This window comes from Poecilia reticulata, chromosome 18 (genome assembly GCF_904066995.2).
Source record: "Poecilia reticulata chromosome 18, P_reticulata-male-v2, whole genome shotgun sequence".
Lineage (NCBI taxonomy): Eukaryota > Metazoa > Chordata > Actinopteri > Cyprinodontiformes > Poeciliidae > Poecilia > Poecilia reticulata.
The window spans coordinates 9,882,066-9,903,901 of NC_088847.1; the positions used below are offsets into that span (position 1 = coordinate 9,882,066).

Here is a 21,836-nt window from a genome sequence, read left to right on the forward strand (position 1 = left end):
ATCCTCTCAATTTTACATAAACTACAAAAACACAGCATTTGTTAGAGAACATGAGCTTTAATGAAAATGGTATGAATGAAACATACCAAACTCATGATTTAAATGAAGTTATCAATTTTATCCACGTCACATGTAGTACATTAAAACAACCACCAGATGTCACTATTTCGGAGTATCAAGCTCTTGGAAGCAAAAGGCCATTTTCAGAGCAACTGTCCCAAAGTGGTTCATTGCTTCAGGAAGCCTCAGTTTCACCATCGATACCAGAAACCATGGAGGAAACAAGCAGAGCAGAGACACATCTTGAGACTAGCAGCAACAAGTGAAGGATCTGCAGCTGCTTAAACTCTCAGCACCTTGATGAGGCTGATGGAAAACACCTGGGCAAGTGACAAACAAAGATCCTCTTATACAAGGATGACACACTTGAAAAAAACACAAACGCATCAGAATCCTAAAAAAAACACTACAACTAGAAAAAGGTGAATCTCATTGGGATTTTCTGATAGTCCATCAAAAAAGCAACAAACTGTTAGAAGGTGGAAAATAAAACACAACTTTCAAATTTTCTCACAAATGAAATTATTGCATTCATGTCAGGCTCCTTCACTATGATGATTATGCTCTATTGGAGATGACAGTGTAGAAATAGTCTTCACCATGGGGGGTCGCGACCTTTACGTACAAGATTTCTGATTAACTACTAGGCATTACTTTTTAAAAATCTTTTATTCAACATTACGTCTTTAAATACACATTAACATGAATCCAACATGTAAGAAAATGATGAAAAAAGAGGCATAAAATAATGAAAATCAGTCATAAATGTACACATTCAGTGGGCAGAAATCTGTACATTGTGGCAAAAGTTCAGCGTTTCTGGCAGATTTTTATTATTAGATAAAAATCTGTGGATTACTCGTCTGCATTGACTTTGTTCTGAATAAATAAAGTCAATCGGTAATCAGAATATTTTATAAATGCAACATGAAAACAAATAAAATAATTAAAGCAAAAATATATGAATTATAAAATGGTTAAACAAATACTAGGAGTGGGAGATACTGTAAATCTGTAAAACATAGCCATTTTATGGTTTTGGTAAAATAAACCATAAAAAATATACAAAAATATTTAATGTATTCAAACTTAATCATAGTCCGTCTACACATGACTAATCATTTCTGAAAAACATTTATTTCAGCATTGCTAACAGTATTTTTTGTAAAATGTTTGTTTTCTAAGTTCCAGACTTTTCAAAAATGTTCAGCAAATGAAATATGTAAGAAAATAAAAGATTTGAGAATGTTGTTGTGAGATTACCTAATGAAATAAATCCCATAATAAACTAATAATGTGAAGCTACATGTTATAGTTGTTACCCAAAGTTGCTCATGTTCCGATTTCTGAATAAACTGCATCTGCATCTGCATCTGTTGCTGCAGGACTTCGCTTTCCTGTAAATGAAGAGGCTGATTATTAATTCTTATATACACTGTGTGTCAAACATAAGACATATTAGCAAAAAGAAGAATAAAAGCAGACTACATCTTTACCTTTCTTCTTTTTCTGATAGTTGATGTTAGCATATGTTGGAGTTGAGTCTGAAACAGAAAACAGAGTAAAGATACAGTGATATCAGAGTTATCAGTTTCTGCTGTTGTCCAGTGTTAGTATGTATTTAGTCAGGACAGCCGATAATCTGACCTGAAATCAGCTGCAGCGTAAAGACATGAGGGCATATTTCACTACAAAGAACTCACAGTTTTCCCTGAAGTCTCTCAGTTCAATCTGGGAGTATGTAGCATCACTGGGTCCATCTGCTACTGAAACATATCAGGTTTATTGATTACTTAGCGATTCTCTATAATTAAATAGCATAGAAATAACATCTTAAGTCCATCCATTTCCTGTTGTTGTAGGAATATTCACTGAGTCATAGAGATGAACCAACAGAAAAGAAAACAACCAAAAGCTTTTTAAAATTTAAATATATAAAATAAATAATAGAATTTTTTTTTTTACTTTTTCGTTTCATCTTTTTTTTTAGGTCGCTTGTAAATGGAGGTTTTATTTTTATGTTGCATAGAGAAAACGTTCTGACGTCCGTCTAAAATATGACATATGCAGAAACACTGCCAATCATTTCTAATAGGAATAAAAAGAAAAACAAATGTAATGATGCGCAATAAATCAGAGAAAGACAAGTGTTTGCATTATTTATCTTAAGCCTGGATTTTGTGCTACAATATCATAGTTCATCTACAATAAAGGTTTTTAAGAATGAACAATCAGATCTACTATGAACAGAAAAAAATGTCTCACCGTTGTTCCGTCTGCAGCACAAGAACAAGAGCAGGAGGAAAATGAGAACGATTCTAACAACTGGTCCGATGATCAACAGCATAAGAAATAAAGAGCTGACAGGACTGGTTACTGAAAACAAGAAACATCAACAAGGAAGAAATATTTAGATCTGCAGATTGTGTGACATTTTCTGTTTGAAGAAAAAGAGACTTTATGCTAAAATACTGACAAACATCAGCAACACAAACATCCTCAGGGTTCATTTTGCTCTTCTTTAACATTTCAACAGTTTTAATGAATAAAATGCATCCAACATTTTCCTCCTCCTCACCTCTAACAGACATCCAGCTCCTTGGTGAATCTTTTCCTGAATGTTGACATTTGTAGAAACCTTCATCTGACTTTGACACTACAGAGATCTTCAGCTCCTCTCTGCTGTCATTATGGATGAGTTTATCATTATGATAGAAAAACACATTGGAGAGAAGATGTTCTTTATTTCTGCATCTCAGAGTAACAGGATCTCCTTCAGTGACAGGATGAACAGGACTCAGCAGGATAATACCATCATAATAATCATCTGTAAAACAATCAGACAATACTAAGTTCAGGAACATTTCTTCAAGCTGTGACAATAATTTAAAGTATACTGTCATTTTTGTAGACAGCAAAGTCTGTGATCCGATAACGTGATGAATTCTTCTAACAGTTGTCTTTATTTTTACAAGAAAAGGTCGTCCATATTCTTCTGACTTCTGATAAAGTAGTTTATCAGTGTGATCTTCTTCCACTTCATCTCCTCATATCGTCTAGTCCAGTGTTTCTCAACCCTGGTCCTCACCGCCCCCCCTGTCCTGCATGTTTTAGGTGTTTCCCTTCTGCCACACACCTGAATTGTATCTCTGGGTGATTAACAGGATTCTGCAGTACTAGATTTTCATGCAATCATTTGAATCAGCTGTTCTGGAATAGAGGCACATCTAAAACATGCAGAGCAGGGGAGCGGTGAGGACCAGGGTTGAGAAACACTGGTCTAGTCTTTGTTCTCATCTTGAGAACAAAGACTCAAGATGAGAGTCTTTGTCTATTGTTCTTCATGAAATGACTTAATATGAAATGACTTAATATGAATAAAACCTCAATAAATCACCGTTTAAAGAACATTTTTGAAAAACAATTTGGACAATAGAGAAAAAAAACAATCATAAAATCAAATGTTTCCTGGAATGATGTCTTCAGTCTTTAATATTAATCTGATTATTTGAGTTTACCTTTGTATAAATTGTACAGCAATCCACCAGATTGCTGTACAATTTAAATAATGGGTGACCAGTTTTACATTTTAATCTGAATGGATTTTAAATAGTGAGCAAAACAAAACAGACAAAAAAAACAATCTCATACAATAATGGAAGAAAAATGGCACAAAAATCCTACACAATAGATTATTTTGATTTAACTTCAGTCTATGCTATGATATTTGCAATATTTCATATATTTTCAATGTTTAAAAAAAAACAAATAATAAACCATATCTTACAGAGTACAGTGATGTTGACAGCATTGCTAAACTCTCCAGAATTTGACTCACACCAGAACACTCCACTACTAAAATAGAAAGGTTCAATGGTGCATGTAGATCCATTCATTCTCCCCCCATAGAAGCAGTCCAACAGGTGGCCTGCTTCTGTAGACCTCTTGACTCTCCACTCAGCAGAGTTTCCCTCACAGCTCGGAGACACAGAGTCAGATCTGAAGTGTTGAACTCTGTCAGGATTCACTGAGAGAGAAGCTGCTGGATGAGGATCTGGAAACAAGACAGGATTTCATCTGAGATCAGAAACATCTTTAAAATGTTTCATTACAAATGGTTTGTTTTTATAGTAATCGAAATTACAGCAAACTTTTATTTCTGCTTTAAAACTTTCCCAATATTTCATCAAAGTACTAAATATTTACGAATATGTTGTACTTTGATGTATTTAAATGAAAGTACAAAGCAATAACAAACTCCCTCTGGTTTAAACATTTCTTTAAGATACAGTATTTTGATTGTTTTATTATTATTATTATTAGTAGTAGTAATAGTATTACTTTATTTCAAATTAAATAAATTACCAAACCAGAAATAATTACATTTTTTTACAAACTCATATTGGATTTTAACTGTGAATATTTAACTGCTTTTCCTGGCGAATGTTTTAATTCAGCTGTAAAACGATTGGCTGATTTTACCTTCAACCATCTGACTTTAACATTTACTTAACATTTATTGTGTGGATTTGTCAAAAATCTTCACAAGTGAATTTGAACACATTTTATTCAAGTTACACATAAAACAAATACAAATATTACAGTCAGAATCCAGGGTCACTCATGCTTATTATCCTATATGATCCATTAGTTTATGTTTTTATTTCTAATGTCATGTTAATTTCCAACATCTTAAAAAATTTTTAAATAAAAGACATATTGGATCAGGATAAAAACCTCAAGCTATTTTAATTGAGAGCAAAGACAGAAACAAACTGACCTGCAGACCAGACAAACTTTGGTTCACTGTAATAAGTGTAAAACTCTGGTCCTCCTCTTCCTGCTCTGCACACAAATCCTGCTGTGTGAGTCGGTCCATTAATGATGAAGGAGTTCTGCTCGGTACCATTAGTGCTGTTAGGCAGCAGCTCATAGGTGTAGGAGCTACTGGATGAATCAGGAACAGCTTTATACCAGAAGAACCTCCATCCTGCTGATTGATGGTCCAAACCCTCACAGCTCAGAGTCACTGAGGCTCCAGGATTCAGCCATGATGGAGACACAGAGAGGACAGGCTGAGGGGGAGACGCTGATGGAGAGAGATTAGAAACTGGGTCAAACATTTGTCCTGATCATCTCTCATTATTTATTTTAATTCTTTTAAGGGTTATCATTCTATATCATGTATTTAAATTAAAGAACAAAAAAATAAGATTCCCTCTGGTTGAAATTTTTCTTTTAGATTCAGTATTTTACTTGATTTTTTATATTATTTTAAACTTAATCTAAATTCACATTGTATTCTTAAATTTTAAATTTCATTTCAACTTGGTAGTTGCACTGGTCGATATAAGCTGTTATTTTTTTTACTTTAAACAAGGTTTCTCTGGACTTTCTGAAGGGCATCAATATCAACTATCAATGCACTATTAAAAGTATGCATGTACATGGTTGCAAATTTAATCCAGTTTTGCATAAAAAAAATAGTGTTTAATTTAGTTCCTGCAAAAAGGAAATTAAACTGAACCTGAAAGCATTTTCAGGTTGAGCTGAGGTCAGTCTGACTCACATATCACAGTCAGTCTGACAGAATCACTCCACATCTCAAAGTGACTTTTTCTCCTCTGTAGATCTGAGACCAGTTGGGCTGCAGAACCAAACTGACACATGTAGTCTCCACTGCTGGACTCAGAGACAATGAAAGTCCAGTTTTTACTGTTTGTCCTGTGTATAACTGATCCATCTCTCTTCCATTCATATGTCCACTCAGTGGTTTCTCCTCCCTGGACCTCACATGTCAGAGTGATCGTTTCACCACTGAAGATATGAGGCCAGTTTGGTTGTCGAGTCACAACAACCTTGTTGATCAAGTGTGAGCACTAGAGGTGTGCCGATCGATCGGCCACCAATCAAAATCGGCCGATTTCCGTGAAAAAGTGTATGATCGGTGATCGCCGGTCACGGCCTTTTGTTGCCGATCACACAAACCGATCACCTGCATCTCATTTCTCAGCCTGCCTGTGCAGCTGGTCTCCTCTTTCCTTCACACTGTGCAAACGCGCAGCAACAAATCCTAAGCAATGTCGAACTATATCGCACTGAGTGAATGGGGAAGTTTGAAATTGAAGCACGTGGGGTGAAGCAGGTCAAAATGCATCAACACGACAAATCTAATACGACATAAAAACAACGCCATACTTGACGGAGTTTGGCTACATCGAGGCTCGCTGCAGTAAAAAAGACATATGGAGGATCAGATAGCAGGTAAAGCAGCGCACAGCTACAAACACTCAGATGGTCAGACGGTCAGAAAGCTAAACAAATAACCCGCAAAATTATTTAAGTCTTCGAACTTGTGTAAAATAAATCCTCCATCATTTTACGTGTGTAAAATACATTTTACACACATATTAAAACGTTCGCTGTCCTAACATGAGGCAGATAATCTCTAAAAAAATAATCGATCGATCTCCCTGCTCTGCATAATTACTCCACTCAGTCAGAAACAGTCACTCAGAACTAGCAGTAATCAGCTAGCCGCCATGCTATCAGGAAGTTTTCATTCAGTAACTCTGGATTGTTTATTGTAATGGAACCTGTATTTGCATTTGAATGTTAAGTTTTATTCTTTAATTTTTTGGCAATGTTGAGAGGTTTTATTATGATTCTTTGCATTATGTAGCCTCTTCAGACCCTTCATATGTTTTCAGTCTGTTATAGTATTACCGATAGCAGTACAATTTGCACAATGCCTGTTTTGTTTTTTTCTTGGAAAAAGTTATTAAAAACAAGTTTTTGTCTAAAATTAAGGTGAATTCATGGTTCCTTTTTCCACATAATGTAACCGGTAGTGCTTTTGATTAAAAAAAATAAAAAATTATGTGATCGATATCGGTGATCGGTCGTGATCGGCCCTTATGGGTGATTGGAATCGGAATTGACAGGAAAAAACCTGATCAGCACATCTCTAGTGAGCACTAACATAAAATCAGAGAGAGAAAAATAAAAAAGATTTCATAGATTTGCTTTCGGACACTTTTCAAGAAAGAACTCACAGGTTGTTTTAATGCTAACATTACTGCTTGGATTGCTGATGAAGCCAGGATTTCCTCTAACTCCTTGACACCTGTAGATTCCTCTTTGTGTCACAGTGATATCTCTGTTTTGTTCATTATTTGCTGTGATTTTAGCTTCAGGTGATTTTTTGGTCCGTCTGAACCATCTGTATTTCCATCCAGCAGAGGGCTCCACTGAGCAGCTCAGTGTCACACTGCCCCCTACTGGTATAGTTGTTGAATCTGCTGTCAATGTGGCCGTGGGTTTTTCTGCTGTTGATGGAAACAAAAATAGGAACATCGTACAACAAAAGACTTGAAACCTTGCTGTCGTGTTTCTGCCAGAACATAAATATATGTTCATAGTATAACTGGATATATGTATTTACTCTAAATATCAATCAACATTATTTTTACCTCATTAAGTCAATGAGCCAATTAAAAAATAAGTTTGTTTTATTGTTCACTAAAACTCCAGTGATTGGTTCTCAAGTAAATTTTTTTTATTAGTTATATATATATAAAATCTGAAATAAAGTAGAGTAAAAATATGGATATATTTTTTCAAGGTTATCCTCTGTTGGTCCAGGTTAAAATGTGATTTAAAATATTTAGGCTTACCTGAGACAGTAACAGTATTACTGCACTTTGTTTCATCTGAGCTCCTCTTATGACCACAGCACTGATATTCACCACTATGAAGAAGAAATGTGAATGTGTTTTTTTTATCTGTCTTGATGGACAGATATGATCCATTATTCCTGTTCAGCTTGTATTCCCAGTCAGAGTTTTCTCCTTCATTCATGTCGCATCTAAAGGTAACAAACTCTCCAGAATAGAACGTCAACCAGTTGGGCTCAGTAGTCAGCGCAGCACCTACAACAGAACCAACATTTAGTTACCGTATTTTCCGCACTATAAGACGCACCGGATTATAAGGCGCACTGTCGGCTTTTGAGGAAATTGAAGGTTTTTAGGTGCACCTTATAGTGCGGAAAATTCGGTAATTTTTAAACTGATTTTTATCAGTTTAAAAATAACTGATAAAACACAAAAGAAAAATTATTAAAACACAGTATGACGTGAAATACAGGAATAAAGCCAAGTGGGGTCGTGCAGAGACCTTTTAAGGGGAGAGGGCTCAGATGAACAAGATCTCTGTACAACAACATAGCAACAGTAAATATTAATCAACAGTCAATATTAATCAAGAATTTAATATTTATTTGGATCATCCTATATTATCGTCATGTGGGGACAAAGCAAAGCAAATGTCGTCTTTGTTTCCCTGATAGTTATAATGTTGATGTTTCTGCTGCTGACCGAGCTGGAGGGATGAGCTGACCTGTAACTGTAGTTTTTTAAGCAGACCATAGGAGAAGGTCGCTGCTTATGAAATATGTTATGAAAGAAGAAAATTTGCTGCTATTTGACTAAATAAAACCTAATAATATCTGACTGTTTAACATCCATAGCAACTTGGCTGCAGACTGCTTTAAAGATCAGAAAAGCTCAGAGGAGTTAACTCTAGATACTTTTTTGATGTTAGCACCTCTGAGATCTAGAATTATAAAACTGAGATATATCAAGGCAAAGAAAACTCAGTAGCTGCTGGCCTTCTTCACGGGCGAGGAGGGTTTATTTCCTGCTGTTACAGGAGAATTACAAAAATAAATAGAAACTGCTTGTCTAACTTCAACATCAGACCTACATTTTTATTCACAAACAGGTGGAAAAATATATTCTTGCCTATAATCTGATAGTTACAAGCTGCTGTTCTGCTCCCCTCCTCCTTATTTTGGGCCCAATGGAGGCAGAGGCACTGATGATCTGTTCAGCTTTATTATTAGACCAAGGGCTTCCAGACTCATTTATTTTACTAAATTGTTATTTTTAGCTTAATGCTATCATTAGGGGGCACAAGCAGGTCTCCTGATGCACAGTTAAAAAATATGTAAAAAAAATAACACTCAAAAAGAGGCACTTGCACTCACTCCCCTGCCCCTCCACATCCCAGCCTGTGCAGAGGCTGTTGTTGAGGGAATAAATCTTTAAAATAAATATTAAGTGACGTTACCCTGAGCTTGTCCACAGCAGAAGAGCGAGGTCAGCACTGAAATAAAGGTTGAAACATTGTTAGCATTATAAACATTTCCATCCATCCATTTTCTTCCGCTATTATTATAAACATTTAATTAAACAGCAGAATTTTGTCCCACACTCACATTTAGCACCAACTTATACAAATTTATTATTTTGTTAAAATACATATTATTCACAATTGTTTTGCTTTGATTAAAACATTAAAGGTTGCAGCTATCGTTATCATAATTTTTTTTTCTGACTGAAAAAAAGTTTAAGTTGCACTTCAGAAACTTGACAGTGACAACTAAATATTCTCAGATTTACATCATATTCAACCAAATTCACTTGAATGTTACCAATTTATTGGATTATTTATAATGATCAGATGGTCAAATACTTGGAGCATAAAGAAAACAATGACAGCAGGTAAAAAAAACCACAAGAGACATTTCTAAAGCTCATTTTTTTGTACAAAACATTATTTTCCTTGATTTGCATTATTGAAACACAGGAAATGATTTACTTACACAATAAGCCCAGCAAAGAATCCAAGGTTTTCTCCATCTTGGCTTCCAGGCAGTTTTTCTGCTTCGGTCAAACGTTTCTTCAGTGAAGTGACACGATGCAAAAGCAGCGTCTGTAGATAAAGAGAAGAGCAGGAAACAGAGTCTATTTTAGACCGAGATCATAATATTTTAATTTACTAACACTGACATCACTGTGAAGTTTGTTTCTGCTTTTCCTGTCCACTTATGAGAAGTTGGGTTAAAATAAGTCAAGTCTACAATAAGCTCAATGTGACGTTGTGCCCAAACTAACAAGACGGCATTTGAAAGGAAATTTCTGTTTTCAAATGTTTGTTGTTTTTGTAGATATTCAAGTGAAAATGATGCAAAATTAAATGCAATAACAGATTCAAAAGTAGTATTTAGATAAAGCCTTTTTGTGTGAAAACAGGATTTGGTTTAAAGTGCGTCACAACCAAGTGGTTGGTTATTTTTTTTACCGTTCCTCTTTATGTCTGAAAACAAGTGACAGAATTGTTTTCAGACTGATCTGTTATCTGGAGGCAGATAACAGATCAGAAAAACAAGCATGTGAAGTAGTTCTAAATTTCAAATCGTCTAAAAAGCAGCTAAAAAATGTTTGTTTGTTTGAAAAGCATTATTTCTATATTTTTGATTCAGTAGTTTTCAGGTTTTGACACACAGGCAAAAATAACATTGGTTCTGAAATGTTACCATGTAAATAATGAATGTGAGAATCCCTTATTTTTTTTATTATAGAGTGATTGAGTCACTATGAGAAGTGCTACGGTTTATTAGAGCAAACTACATGTTGATTGATTCTCATTGGTCCATTATCCTGGTGTTTCTGCCGTGGTTGGTGGACGCTTGCGGTCCGACAAAAATAAAAAAATAAAGAGTTAACCTAAACTTACCTTTAGCCTGTCTACAGCAGACAAGTGTGTTTGACTCTCTAGATCAGGGGTCCCCAAACTACGGCCCGCGGGCCGGATCCGGCCCGCCCCACATTTGGTCCGGCCCCCTGAACAATACCAGAGAGAATTCAGATATTTTTTTCATATACCGTATTTTTCCGGTTTATATGTGGATTTTTCTTCAACAACCAGGGGGCTCTTTAGCAGGAAGTGTGTCCTGTAAACTGTGGGTGTTTTGTTTTGCATGGTGCATTGCTGCCATCTGTTGGACTTTTAGGGAACTGCTTGACTTTTATGTTATTTAATCAGTGCGTTTGTTTGCTAGCGGTAGAGCAGATGAACACACGTGTTTGATATGAACGCCGCATTCCAGGTCGAGTTCTTCGAAGCAATGCCTGTAAGTAGCAGCTTATACTTCAAAACGAGCCTTTATGTTAACATATGATAAAAGAAGTAACTTGTTTATTGAATTAGTTTTGGAAATACCTGCGGGTGATTTGATTATTGCTAACTAGCAGGCTGCTAATATTTCTCAGGTCGTTACATAGCATTGCAGCTCATAGCATTCTGAGGTAGCTGTTGTATCAGTTGTATTTATAATGTATGCATCTGAATGTAAAACACTTCTGTAAGCTGCTCTGAGCTCATCCTGAGTTGTTTGTGTTTTGATAGTTTCACTCCATTCTACATGGAAATAAAGGAAGAACTAATTAATCTTGACTCGTGTGAAAGGAGTTTGGCTGATGGTTAGTTTTGGTACAAGACACCATAGCGAGACCATTACAAAGTGAATCATTGGAAGTCAAAATTGGAAATCAAAGAAGAATGCGCCCATTAAAACGGAATTAGGTTTTAATAGGGAATTAAAATTTGAGAATGTTGTTGATCAGTTAAATAGCATTGAGGGGAAATATTATTTAACAGTTTTTTTAATAATACTGGGATCATTATGAGAATTTGAGGTATAGATATTAGGATCCAGTAGATGGCAGTATTGCAGCAATAATGGATGCAAGCTGCTGTTGAAATCTAAAGAAGAAGAACAAAGCGCCCATTTTCATTTAGCACATGCTAGTAGCAACACGAAGGATCAGCACTTTTACTGTTACAGTTACCGTTCGGAAACTACCGTAATCAGTTCAGTTAAATCTAAACTTGGCAACTTTTCTTTTTCAACGTAATAAATTATTCAATTGACCTGTTATGACTCAAATTTTGGGTGTCCGCCCCCCTCTGCTGCTGCTGCATCGCTGTGGAAAACCTGGAGCGGCAGATATATCTGCGGCTTATATGTGCATGTTTACTGGTTTTAAAAAAACCTTTGGGGTTGTGGTCTATAGTCCGGTGTGGCTCATAGTTAGGAAAATACGGATTATAATCCTTCCTGGATTTTTTTCTGTGAAGAACCCAGAGAGGGTTATTTGGTTATTATTTATTCCATTAATAGTGTTATTATTTATTTCCTGACTTTTGTTCTGTGAAGAACCCAGAGAGTTCTATTTGATTGTGCTTTCTGAAAAACAATAAATTTTTACCTTTACGAACTCCTGCAATCGTCACACTTTTTCTGTTACAAACTGACTCCGGCCCTCCACCAGAGAAGGGAAAAGTTATGTGGCCCTCACAGGAAAAAGTTTGGGGACCACTGCTCTAGATGATAAAAAAAACAGGCTCACTTGTGACGTAAAAGAAAAAAACCAAAAAACCAAACTAAAAACAGGCAAAAAAACATTGTCAAATGTCATGAAAAATTGTCAACTCTAGTAAAAACTGTCAAAACAAAGAGACATGTGGCCTAATGGGAGTTCATATGCCTCAGTGAACATTTTTTAAGTCTAGTTGTACGTCAGTTACAAATAAATGAAAAAACTGGAGGGCTATAATTTTCTATTAGCAGCTCCACACATCTTTTTAATAAACATTACACTACCTAGAGACATGAAAATGTACCTTTATTTGGGCTTTTTCTATTCTTTCTTTTCTCTGTACGTGAAGGACACCTCCTTTTTTGTGCCGTTATTTTTGCTAACTTATCTTCCACAGGAACTTTGGAGGTTTGGATGCTCATGGCTTCGTGGCTGTTCTTCATTTTATGGCACTTTTAAAAAACTGAAAGTGTGCATTACCGCCACCATCTGGCCCGGAACACCTCACCAGAGAGGCGTCCAGGAGGCATCCTGACCAGATGCCCGAGCCACCTCAACTGGCTCCTCTTGACGTGGAGGAGCAGTGGCTCTACTCTGAGTCCCTCCCGGATGACCGAGCTTCTCACCTTATCTCTAAGGGAGAACCCAGCCACCCTGCGGAGGAAACCCATTTCGGCCGCTTGTACCCGTGATCTCGTTCTTTCGGTCATGACCCAAAGCTCATGACCATAGATGAGGGTGGAAACGTAGATCGACCGGTAAATCGAGAGCTTTGCTTTTTGGCTCAGCTCTCTCTTCACCACGACGGAAGCGGGCGTTGTACCGGTCTATTTCACGAGTTAAATAAACTCATGAGTTTATTTAAAATGTTCTTTGCTACCACCTGGTGGAAATTAGAAGGAACTGCAACTGAGTTACTGTTTAAAAAGCCTCATTGTCATGCTAATGAGCTGCAAGACATTCATCCAGGAATTTAAAGACGTAAAACAAACCACAGTGTAATTTACTTTTAAATTTCAGGATTTTTTTTTTTTTTTTCATTTTGGTTTATTTCGAGTCTTGGAGATTTGCACTGATCTCCAACATCAAGTTGCTCTGGTGCTCTGAAAGACCGAAGTTGTCATGGAAATTACTGGCAAAATCTAACTACTCGTATTTATTATTATTGGATGTCTAACAATTTTGAAATACTTAGCTTCTCTGTCTTCATGTTTTGGTCTCTTTATAGCGTTTTGAGCTTCACTAAAATTCACAATGGAGCACTTAACAAAATATTTAGTAATGTGTTTAAACCTAGGGGGCTGGGATTTTATTTGTATATGATAATAAATAATAAAGACATTAAAATACTTATTAGCATTTCAAAATGCTCCAGAGGTTTTATTCTCATATCACCAGCACAAAAGAAACAATAAAAGCTCCAAATATCCGATATCTCTATTCAAACTGTGTTAGCATTGTTTTTACTGCATGCATAAGATAAGCGGAAAATCTACAAATGCTGCTGTGTGAATAAGAATGATGACAGCAATTTTCATATTTCATATTTCATTTTGTGAATCTTGATAACAAGTGACTGTTGCAGAGATATAACTGGATTTAATCAACTCAAGAATCTTAAAGCTGCCGAAATAAAATAATCATTGCAATTTAAAATACAAATATTTGAGTTATTAGATTAGATTACAGTGCAGAATAAACCAGCAGAGCATGCAGCCTACTAGGCAGGTCACATGATTCTTTTTTTAAACGCAGCAATGTGACTACTGTCAGTAAATTTTGTTAGAGAATGAAGACAGGTTGGATACGGTAGTAAATTCATAACAAAAATCAGAAATGTAAGAAGAACTTCTAAATGTGGCAGGAATGAATGTAGCAGGAATGATTTGTCATATGACCTTCAGGCTGAGCTGTTAATTTTTGGCATCACATTGACATAAACACAACTTTCCTCTGGACGAGGTCTCTCTGTTAAAACAAGAATATGGAGAAAAGAATTAATTGATATTGAGAAATACTCATTTTGTTCTGCTTCATTTCTTTTTCAGTTATTTACCTCTTCTCTTTGCATATTTCACAACAACATCTGTAATGGAAATATTTCAGAATTTTACGTCATATATCCTCTAATAACAGTTGTTCTAACTCTGTAGTAAAATATATACATTACCATTTCCAGCGGCTTCACCCGGACGGATAATGTGATAGATAGAAGTGGTGCCTATGGTACATAATAAATGTAAAAAAATAAATAAATAAAAAGTTCTGATTTCTGTTTCTTATTTGTATGCAGTTACATGAAATTTCAAGGTTTATTTAATTCTCCTTTACATTATCTTTATTTGGCTGCTTATAAGAGGAAAGTTGTCTGTTACTGTTTACTGACAATTAAATAACTTTACTTGCTGGGTTGTGCTGTGGTGGCGCCAAGGTTAAGCACAACCCATATATGGAGGCCTTAACCCTCGATGTAGCTGTCGCAGGTTCGATTCCCGCCCTTGGCGACCCTTGCTGCATGTCTTCCCCCTTCTCTCATTACCCACTTTCCTGTCAATTAACTATCAAATAAAGGCCACTAGAGCCAAAAAAATCTTACAAAAAAAACCCCAACTTTACTTGCTGAATTAAATTCATGAAACCAACTCATGACTTGGCTGCATTTTGTTAAACTAAGAAGCAGAAATATAATCATAGTGGATATTAATGCTGATGTAACGATGATGTTTAGCACAAACACATTTCACTAGTTTCACCCTGTTTTGTGTTTTTCAGACAGAATTAGCTCTATTGTGTCATTTTCCTCTGTTATGAAGATGCCTCACAACAAAGAAATGACAAAACATTAATTATGAATAATTAAGTTAAGAAAATGCTGTTTTATTTTACTCTGTGACTAACCATGCAGCAGAGAGCGGTAATGACTTTCAGTCTCGTTTGCTCCATGATTGGTGGCCGGCATCTGGCTGCTGCTGTCAGACTGGAACGACCTAAAAATGCTAAAGTGGATTAAATTCAAGAATGACAGAAAGGACTAAGAGTTCATGTTTAAGATGAGAAGCCAGATGTTACAGACCTGAGACAGGACAAATCTGGGAAAGATTAAAAAAAAAATGCAGTCATTAAATTTATGTAGTGCATTTCAATGCTAAAAATAAAAATTGTGTTTGATTAATTAATAACGCTAAGAACCAATCTGATCCGGTATCAGAAGAAAAATATCTCACCCTTTGACAGTCTGTAGCGCCACAACAAGAGCAGGAGAATGATGAGAACGATTCCAACAACTGGTCCAATAATAAACATCACAGGAAATGAAGAGCTGGCAGAACTGGACACAGTTACTGGAAACAAGAAACATAAAAAAAAGAAAAAAGAAAAGCAACTTAGCTGCAGATTTTACAAGGTCATTCTCTTTATTCCAAAGTGTTACTTTAAACTTGAACACACTGGTACAATAAGTTGATACCTTGCTCCTCCCAAATGCTTTAAATAATAAAGAAGATATTAAAATACAATATATACAATATTTTTACTTCTCTTTTTTTTCTTTTTGTATCAGAATCGAGTCATGTTATGCTCACCATTCTTAGTGATGCTGATTCTAACACTGTAGTCTGTGTAGTAAACTGGTTCTCCTCTTCCTCCTCTGCACCAGTACAGTCCTTCCTCTGAGACGCTTATTTGTCCATTTGAAGGGAAATCAGCTTCTCCTCCGGTGAGAAGTTCAGAGGAGTCTCGTTCTTTGTACCAGAAATATTTCCAACCAGATGATGATGCGTCCACTGTACAGGTCAGTGTCACACTGCCTCCTGCTGGTATCTCTCTGCTATTACTATTCAACTGGGCCTTTGGTTTACCTGTTAGTGAGTTCACATCAAAGAAAAGGACAAAAATATCATTCACTAACCGTCAAACTTTGGTTAAAAGTTCTGAGACTTGCTGTTCCTGGTCCTATTTCTGTCAGAAAGCAATATCAATTGTATGTACAGAGAAATAGACTTCAGATTTTTTTTTTTGGCCAACAGATACAGGAGTGTGCAATTTCCCACAGATTAGACAAAATATTGATGACTCACTTGATACAGACAGACTGATGGCTTCACTCCACTGTGTTGAAGAAAACCAGTCATCTCTGGGTTCACACTGACACATGTAGTCTGCACTGCTGGACTCAGAGACAATGAAAGTCCAGTCTTTACTGTATGTCCTGTGTATAACTGACCCATCTCTCTTCCATTCACACGTCCACTCAGTGGTTTCTCCTCCCTGGACCTCACATGACAGAGTGATCGACTCACCACTGAAGATCTGAGGCCGATTTGGTTGTCGTGTCACAAAGACCTTGTTGGAAACTGTTCCCAGATGGACAGAGTTGTCATTAAAACATATAATGTTAGTTGCTTTTGTACCTTTGCAAGCAATGTTCAAGAAAACAATTGTTACAAAGTAATTAAAATGATTGAACTTACAGTTTATCTTGATAGTGACCTCGTCACTTGAATCACTGTAGAAATATGTTTTTTCTCTCATTCCCATACACATGTAGATTCCTCCTTGTCTCACATCGATATCTCTGTTTTCTTCTTTATTTGTGCTGAATTCAACAAAAGAGCCTGAGGTCCGTCTGAACCATCTGTATTTCCATCCAGCAGAGGGCTCCACTGAGCAGCTCAGTGTCACACTGCCCCCTACTGGTATGGTTGTTGAACGTTGTGTCAGTTTGGCTCTGGGTTTTGCTGGTGTAATTGAAAATATATATTGGTACATTGGTCAAAATTTGGTTTAATAGTTTTTTTTACTGTCATTTTATCATAAAATTAAGCTTACATTTACTGCCTAAACCAGTGGTAGCCAAAGTTGGTCCTTAAGGGTCCTCATCTTGCATGTTTTAGTTTTCTCCCTGGTGGTAGCAACATCCTTTTTGGCTCCCACCACCAGGGAGCCTTCTATACACAGGACAAATGATGGCCCTCTAATGAACCATCATTTGATCCAGGTGTGTTAAACCATGGAGAGAACTAAAACATGCAGGATGCCGGCCCCCCGAGGACTAACTTTGGGCACCACTGGCCTAAATGGTTGAAATATCATTAAAAAAATTTATAGTTTGTCACTCATTTCAGGAAGTGAATCTGATATATTATATAGGTTAGTTATATGCACAGAAAAATATTTAAAGCATTTGCTTCTTATAATTTGTTTCTTATTTGTTTGTATTTGTTTCTTATAATCTTGACAAATATGACTTATGGACAACAAAAATCCAAACCCAAATGAACAGAAACTTTACTTTCTTCTGAGAAGAAGACTTTGTGTCGCACAGCAACAGTCCGATTCTCTTATTTCCCGTAGCCCAGGTGAGACACTTCTAGTGTTTCTCGTTCAGGAGTGTCTTGACACAAGGACTTTAACATTTGTAGCCCACAGGTTTCATCTAGGCATAGTGATGCATAGACTAAGTATCCAGTCCTCTGCTATAAGTTTGAACTTTTCAGAGTTGATTTTGCTCCAATTACAGTTAAATTGAGTTAAAGAATAAACTTGATTTTGTGTGTCTCTATGGAGATTCATAACAGTTCCAGTGTTGCTTTTCCAAGTGTTATTCTAGTTAATATGTAATAGTGCAAAATGACAAGCTACAGCAGTCTGACAGAAGAGAGGCTGTAGTTTTGAACCATCAGCCCAACATGGTGAAGTGTCCCACCCAGAGACACAAACAACGAGGGCGGGCAGACTGGGAATCAAACCAACGGTCCACCAACTGCAGGGTGAACTCCTACCTCCGTCACCACCAATGTCCACTGAATAGCATGCTATTTCTGGCTAAACTTATTTCTGTAAAATAACTTTATAAATTGATAAAACGTGAAAGATGTATTTTGTCCTACAAATATTTTATCTTAAGTTTAATCTGAGAAATATTTTGAGTAAATATTTTTAGTTATTGTTGATTTCAAATAGTATATATGTTGAATAGGTTTATAGTAAAATAGTATATAATTACATAATATGTTTTACACTCGGTTTGGAGAATTTTCAGTAACACTGGCTTATAGTGTTTAACTCAAAAAGAATGCATTTCCTTTCATGCTTGAGAAGTTACAGTGTAATGAGTAAATTCAAAAAAAAAAAATTTAATTATGAATATTTACACCAAGACTTCACACCATAGGAATGTATTTTACACTTTGATGTTGTTGAATTGACTCTTGTATTGTTCACATGCTCTGTCACCGCTTTTACTGGGCATCTGCTTAAATGTTATTGTGAACAGATACTTTTAATCTGAAAAACAAGCCTGATCACATAATCTAATTTATTGAATACGACTATTACTGGATCTGTATAAGTCCAATAGGTCTCCCTGCTCGTTTGTTGTTTTGTTTACTTTTGCTTCAACCCAACTGTCAAAACACAATTAACATAGCTCACCTGATACAGACAGACTGATGGCTTCACTCCACTTTGTTGAAGAAAACCAGTCATCTCTGGGTTCACACTGACACATGTAGTCTCCACTGCTGGACTTAGAGACAATGAAAGTCCAGTCTTTACTGTATGTCCTGTGTATAACTGACCCATCTCTCTTCCATTCACACATCCACTCAGTGGTTTCTCCTCCCTGGACCTCACATGACAGAGTGATCGTCTCATCACTGAAGATCTGAGGCCGGTTTGGTTGTCGAGTCACAAAGACCTTGTTGGAAACTGTTCCCAGATGGACAGAGTTGTCATTAAAACATGTAATGTTAGTTGCTTTTGTACCTTTGCAAGCAATGTTCAAGAAAACAATTGTTACAAAGTAATTAAAATGATTGAACTTACAGTTTATCTTGATAGTGACCTCGTCACTTGAATCACTGTAGAAATATGTTTTTTCTCTCATTCCCATACACATGTAGATTCCTCCTTGTCTCACAGTGATATCTCTGTTTTCTTCTTTATTTGTGCTGAAATCAACAAAAGAGCCTGAGGTCCGCCTCAACCATCTGTATTTCCATCCAGCAGAGGGCTCCACTGAGCAGCTCAGTGTCACACTGCCCCCTACTGGTATGGTTGTTGAACCTGCTGTCAGTCTGGCTCTGGGTTTGTCTGTAGATGATAAAAAGGAAAATTGGTAAACTTTATAATAAACGTTTGTTGTTAAATTAGGTTTCTATCAGATTAAGTTTATATGTACAAAACCATTAACAGAGTAAAGGCTGAGAATTTTGTTGTGCAGCTCTTCAACCATAGGGTCAAGATGAGCACCTGCCTGGGCTTTTTGTGAGACTTTGTCAAAAGCTGCCAAGAAAAAGATATTTTAGTAAAAGCAGGTCACAGCCCAAAACATAATGTGACTTTGCTTTGGCCAGAGTACATGATGTAATTATGAAGAGTTGGAGACAAAAGGTCACTGATAAAATAGAAAATTCTAAAAACATCAAAAGTACTGAAAAATAAGAAGCACAGAGTAATGTACTTTGTAGGTTTTCAGAACATGACACAATCACTCAGAAGAAATTATGTGAGGGAGAGAATTTGGTTTAAGTTTGGGAGGGTGAGATGGAAATATGTGTGGTTTTGTATATATAGAGAGTAGGTGTCAGACATGACACAGAGCTAAAACTACATGTTTTTTCCATTCGTAGATAGTTAAAATCATCTGAGCCACTTCTCATGAATATTTCAGATGAATAGAAATATTTACATCTGTTTTCTTTTAAACAAGCTTTGTAAAATGTTTTTATTTTTTCTCAGTCTGATGACATCTTTATAGTAGACTACACTATATAAGATTTATGGTACCTTTGTTTTGTAAAATCTGTCTACAGCAACAATCTAAGGCTCTCCTGGAGCCCCCTGCTGGTAGGTCAGCAGTTAGCAGTCATTTAGATTTGCTTCAGTTCTCCTCTCAGAGCATAAAACAAATTTGCTTACTTTTGCTTCAGCCCAACTCTCAAAAAACAATAAACATAACTCACCTGATACAGAGAGAGTGATGGCTTCACTCCACCTTGTTGACGAATACCAGTCGTCTCTTCTCCTACAACGACACATGTAGTCTCCACTACTGGAGTCAGAGAGTCTGAGAGACAAGTCTTTACCATTTGCCCTGTGAGTAGCCAACCCAGGTCTCCTCCATTCACACATCCACTCAGTGGTTTCTCCTCCCTGGACCTCACATGTCAGAGTGGTCGTCTCACCACTGAACAGCTGAGGCCGGTTTGGTTGCTGAGTCGCAACAACCTTGTTGGAAACTGTTATAAGATATGAACAGTAGGAAAACAAACAGAACTATTAAAAACCAACAGGACAAAGGCAAACAATGTTCAAGAAAAATATATAATTGTACAGTGTGAATAAAATGATTAAACGTACAGCTTATCTGGACAGTGACCTCGTCACTTGACTCACTGTAGGATTCTGGATTTTCTCTCATTCCTTCACACCTGTAGATTCCTCCTTGTGTCACAGTGATTTTTCTGTTTTCTTCATTATTTGTTCTGATTTGAACTTCAGTTGTGTCTGAAGTCTGTCTGAACCATCTGTATTTCCATCCAGCAGAGGGCTCCACTGAGCAGCTCAGTGTCACACTGCCCCCTACTGGTATGGTTGTAGGACCTGTTGCCATTGTGGCCGTGGGTCTTTCTACTGTTAATAGAAACAAAAATTGGTACATAAACAGAATATGATGAAAAAAAAATGGAGATACATCATTAAAATGAAGATGAAAAGCTGTCAAGTTACCTTGAGTTTGTCCATAGCAGAAACATTTGCTCAGCACTGAAATAAAGGTTGAAATCTTAACATTATAAACATTAACATCCTCCCTGGAAGTTAAGATAAAATAAATGTCTGCCCCATCCACAAATTTACCATTGACTCTGTTGTTCTGCTTAACAGATGCATACATTTCTTTTGAAGACAACATTCAGGATTATTTTTGTTTTGTCAGAAAAAGTCAGTTAATTTTGTGAATTACGAGACTAAACTGCACTTCAAGTACTTGATACCCTGACTCTGAGTCTGAAGACGGAACATTTTCAGGCTTGCAACGCAAAATTCACACTGTATGTAATTTCCAATTCAAGTTTGCTCCATTTTTGTAATAATCAGCACCATTTTGGATCATTTTTGCCGTGTTGGATTTGCAAATCTGCAAATCCAACACGGCATTTGCAGATTGCCGTGTCTGCAAATGCTAACAAATATTTAAATATTTGACGACAAATAATTTTTAAGGAGAAATTTAAAGGAAATTTAAATTTCCTTTAAATATTTAAAGGAGAAAGAAAACTATGACAACAGGAAAGACGTGCAATAAAAAGCTTGTTTTTCTAATTAAACATCAATCTCAATTTGTTTGAAATAATTTTCTCCATTTTCACCGTCCAAACACAGAAAGTAATGACTTACACAAGAAGCCCAGCACAGAAACTGAGATGCTCCCCATCCTCGCTTCACGCCAGTTTGACCTCTTTGGTCAATTTTCTTTTTCTTTTATGAGGGGACAATTTGCAAATGCTTTAAATAAACAGATCACCTCAGACTGAAGTCATTAGGTCT

General features: G+C 36.4%; 1 protein-coding gene across 1 annotated transcript; it reads right to left on the reverse strand.

Annotated features, from left to right (window-relative positions):
• Positions 1 to 397: 397 nt before the first annotated feature.
• LOC103476158 (uncharacterized) lies at positions 398 to 21,723 on the reverse strand. Its single transcript, XM_081599962.1, has 22 exons — positions 21,687 to 21,723; positions 20,252 to 20,527; positions 19,113 to 19,379; positions 18,720 to 18,995; positions 16,364 to 17,023; positions 15,869 to 16,144; positions 15,512 to 15,628; positions 15,361 to 15,376; positions 15,186 to 15,274; positions 14,458 to 14,508; positions 14,344 to 14,373; positions 14,199 to 14,255; positions 9,193 to 9,228; positions 7,737 to 7,991; positions 7,116 to 7,388; positions 4,841 to 5,149; positions 3,848 to 4,114; positions 2,639 to 2,887; positions 2,326 to 2,436; positions 1,764 to 1,826; positions 1,557 to 1,604; positions 398 to 1,457 (listed from the first exon to the last, which is right to left on the reverse strand). The coding sequence occupies exons 1-22, from the start codon at positions 21,721 to 21,723 to the stop codon at positions 1,393 to 1,395; spliced, it is 3,828 nt and encodes a 1,275-aa protein (XP_081456088.1). The 3' UTR covers positions 398 to 1,392.
• Positions 21,724 to 21,836: the final 113 nt, after the last annotated feature.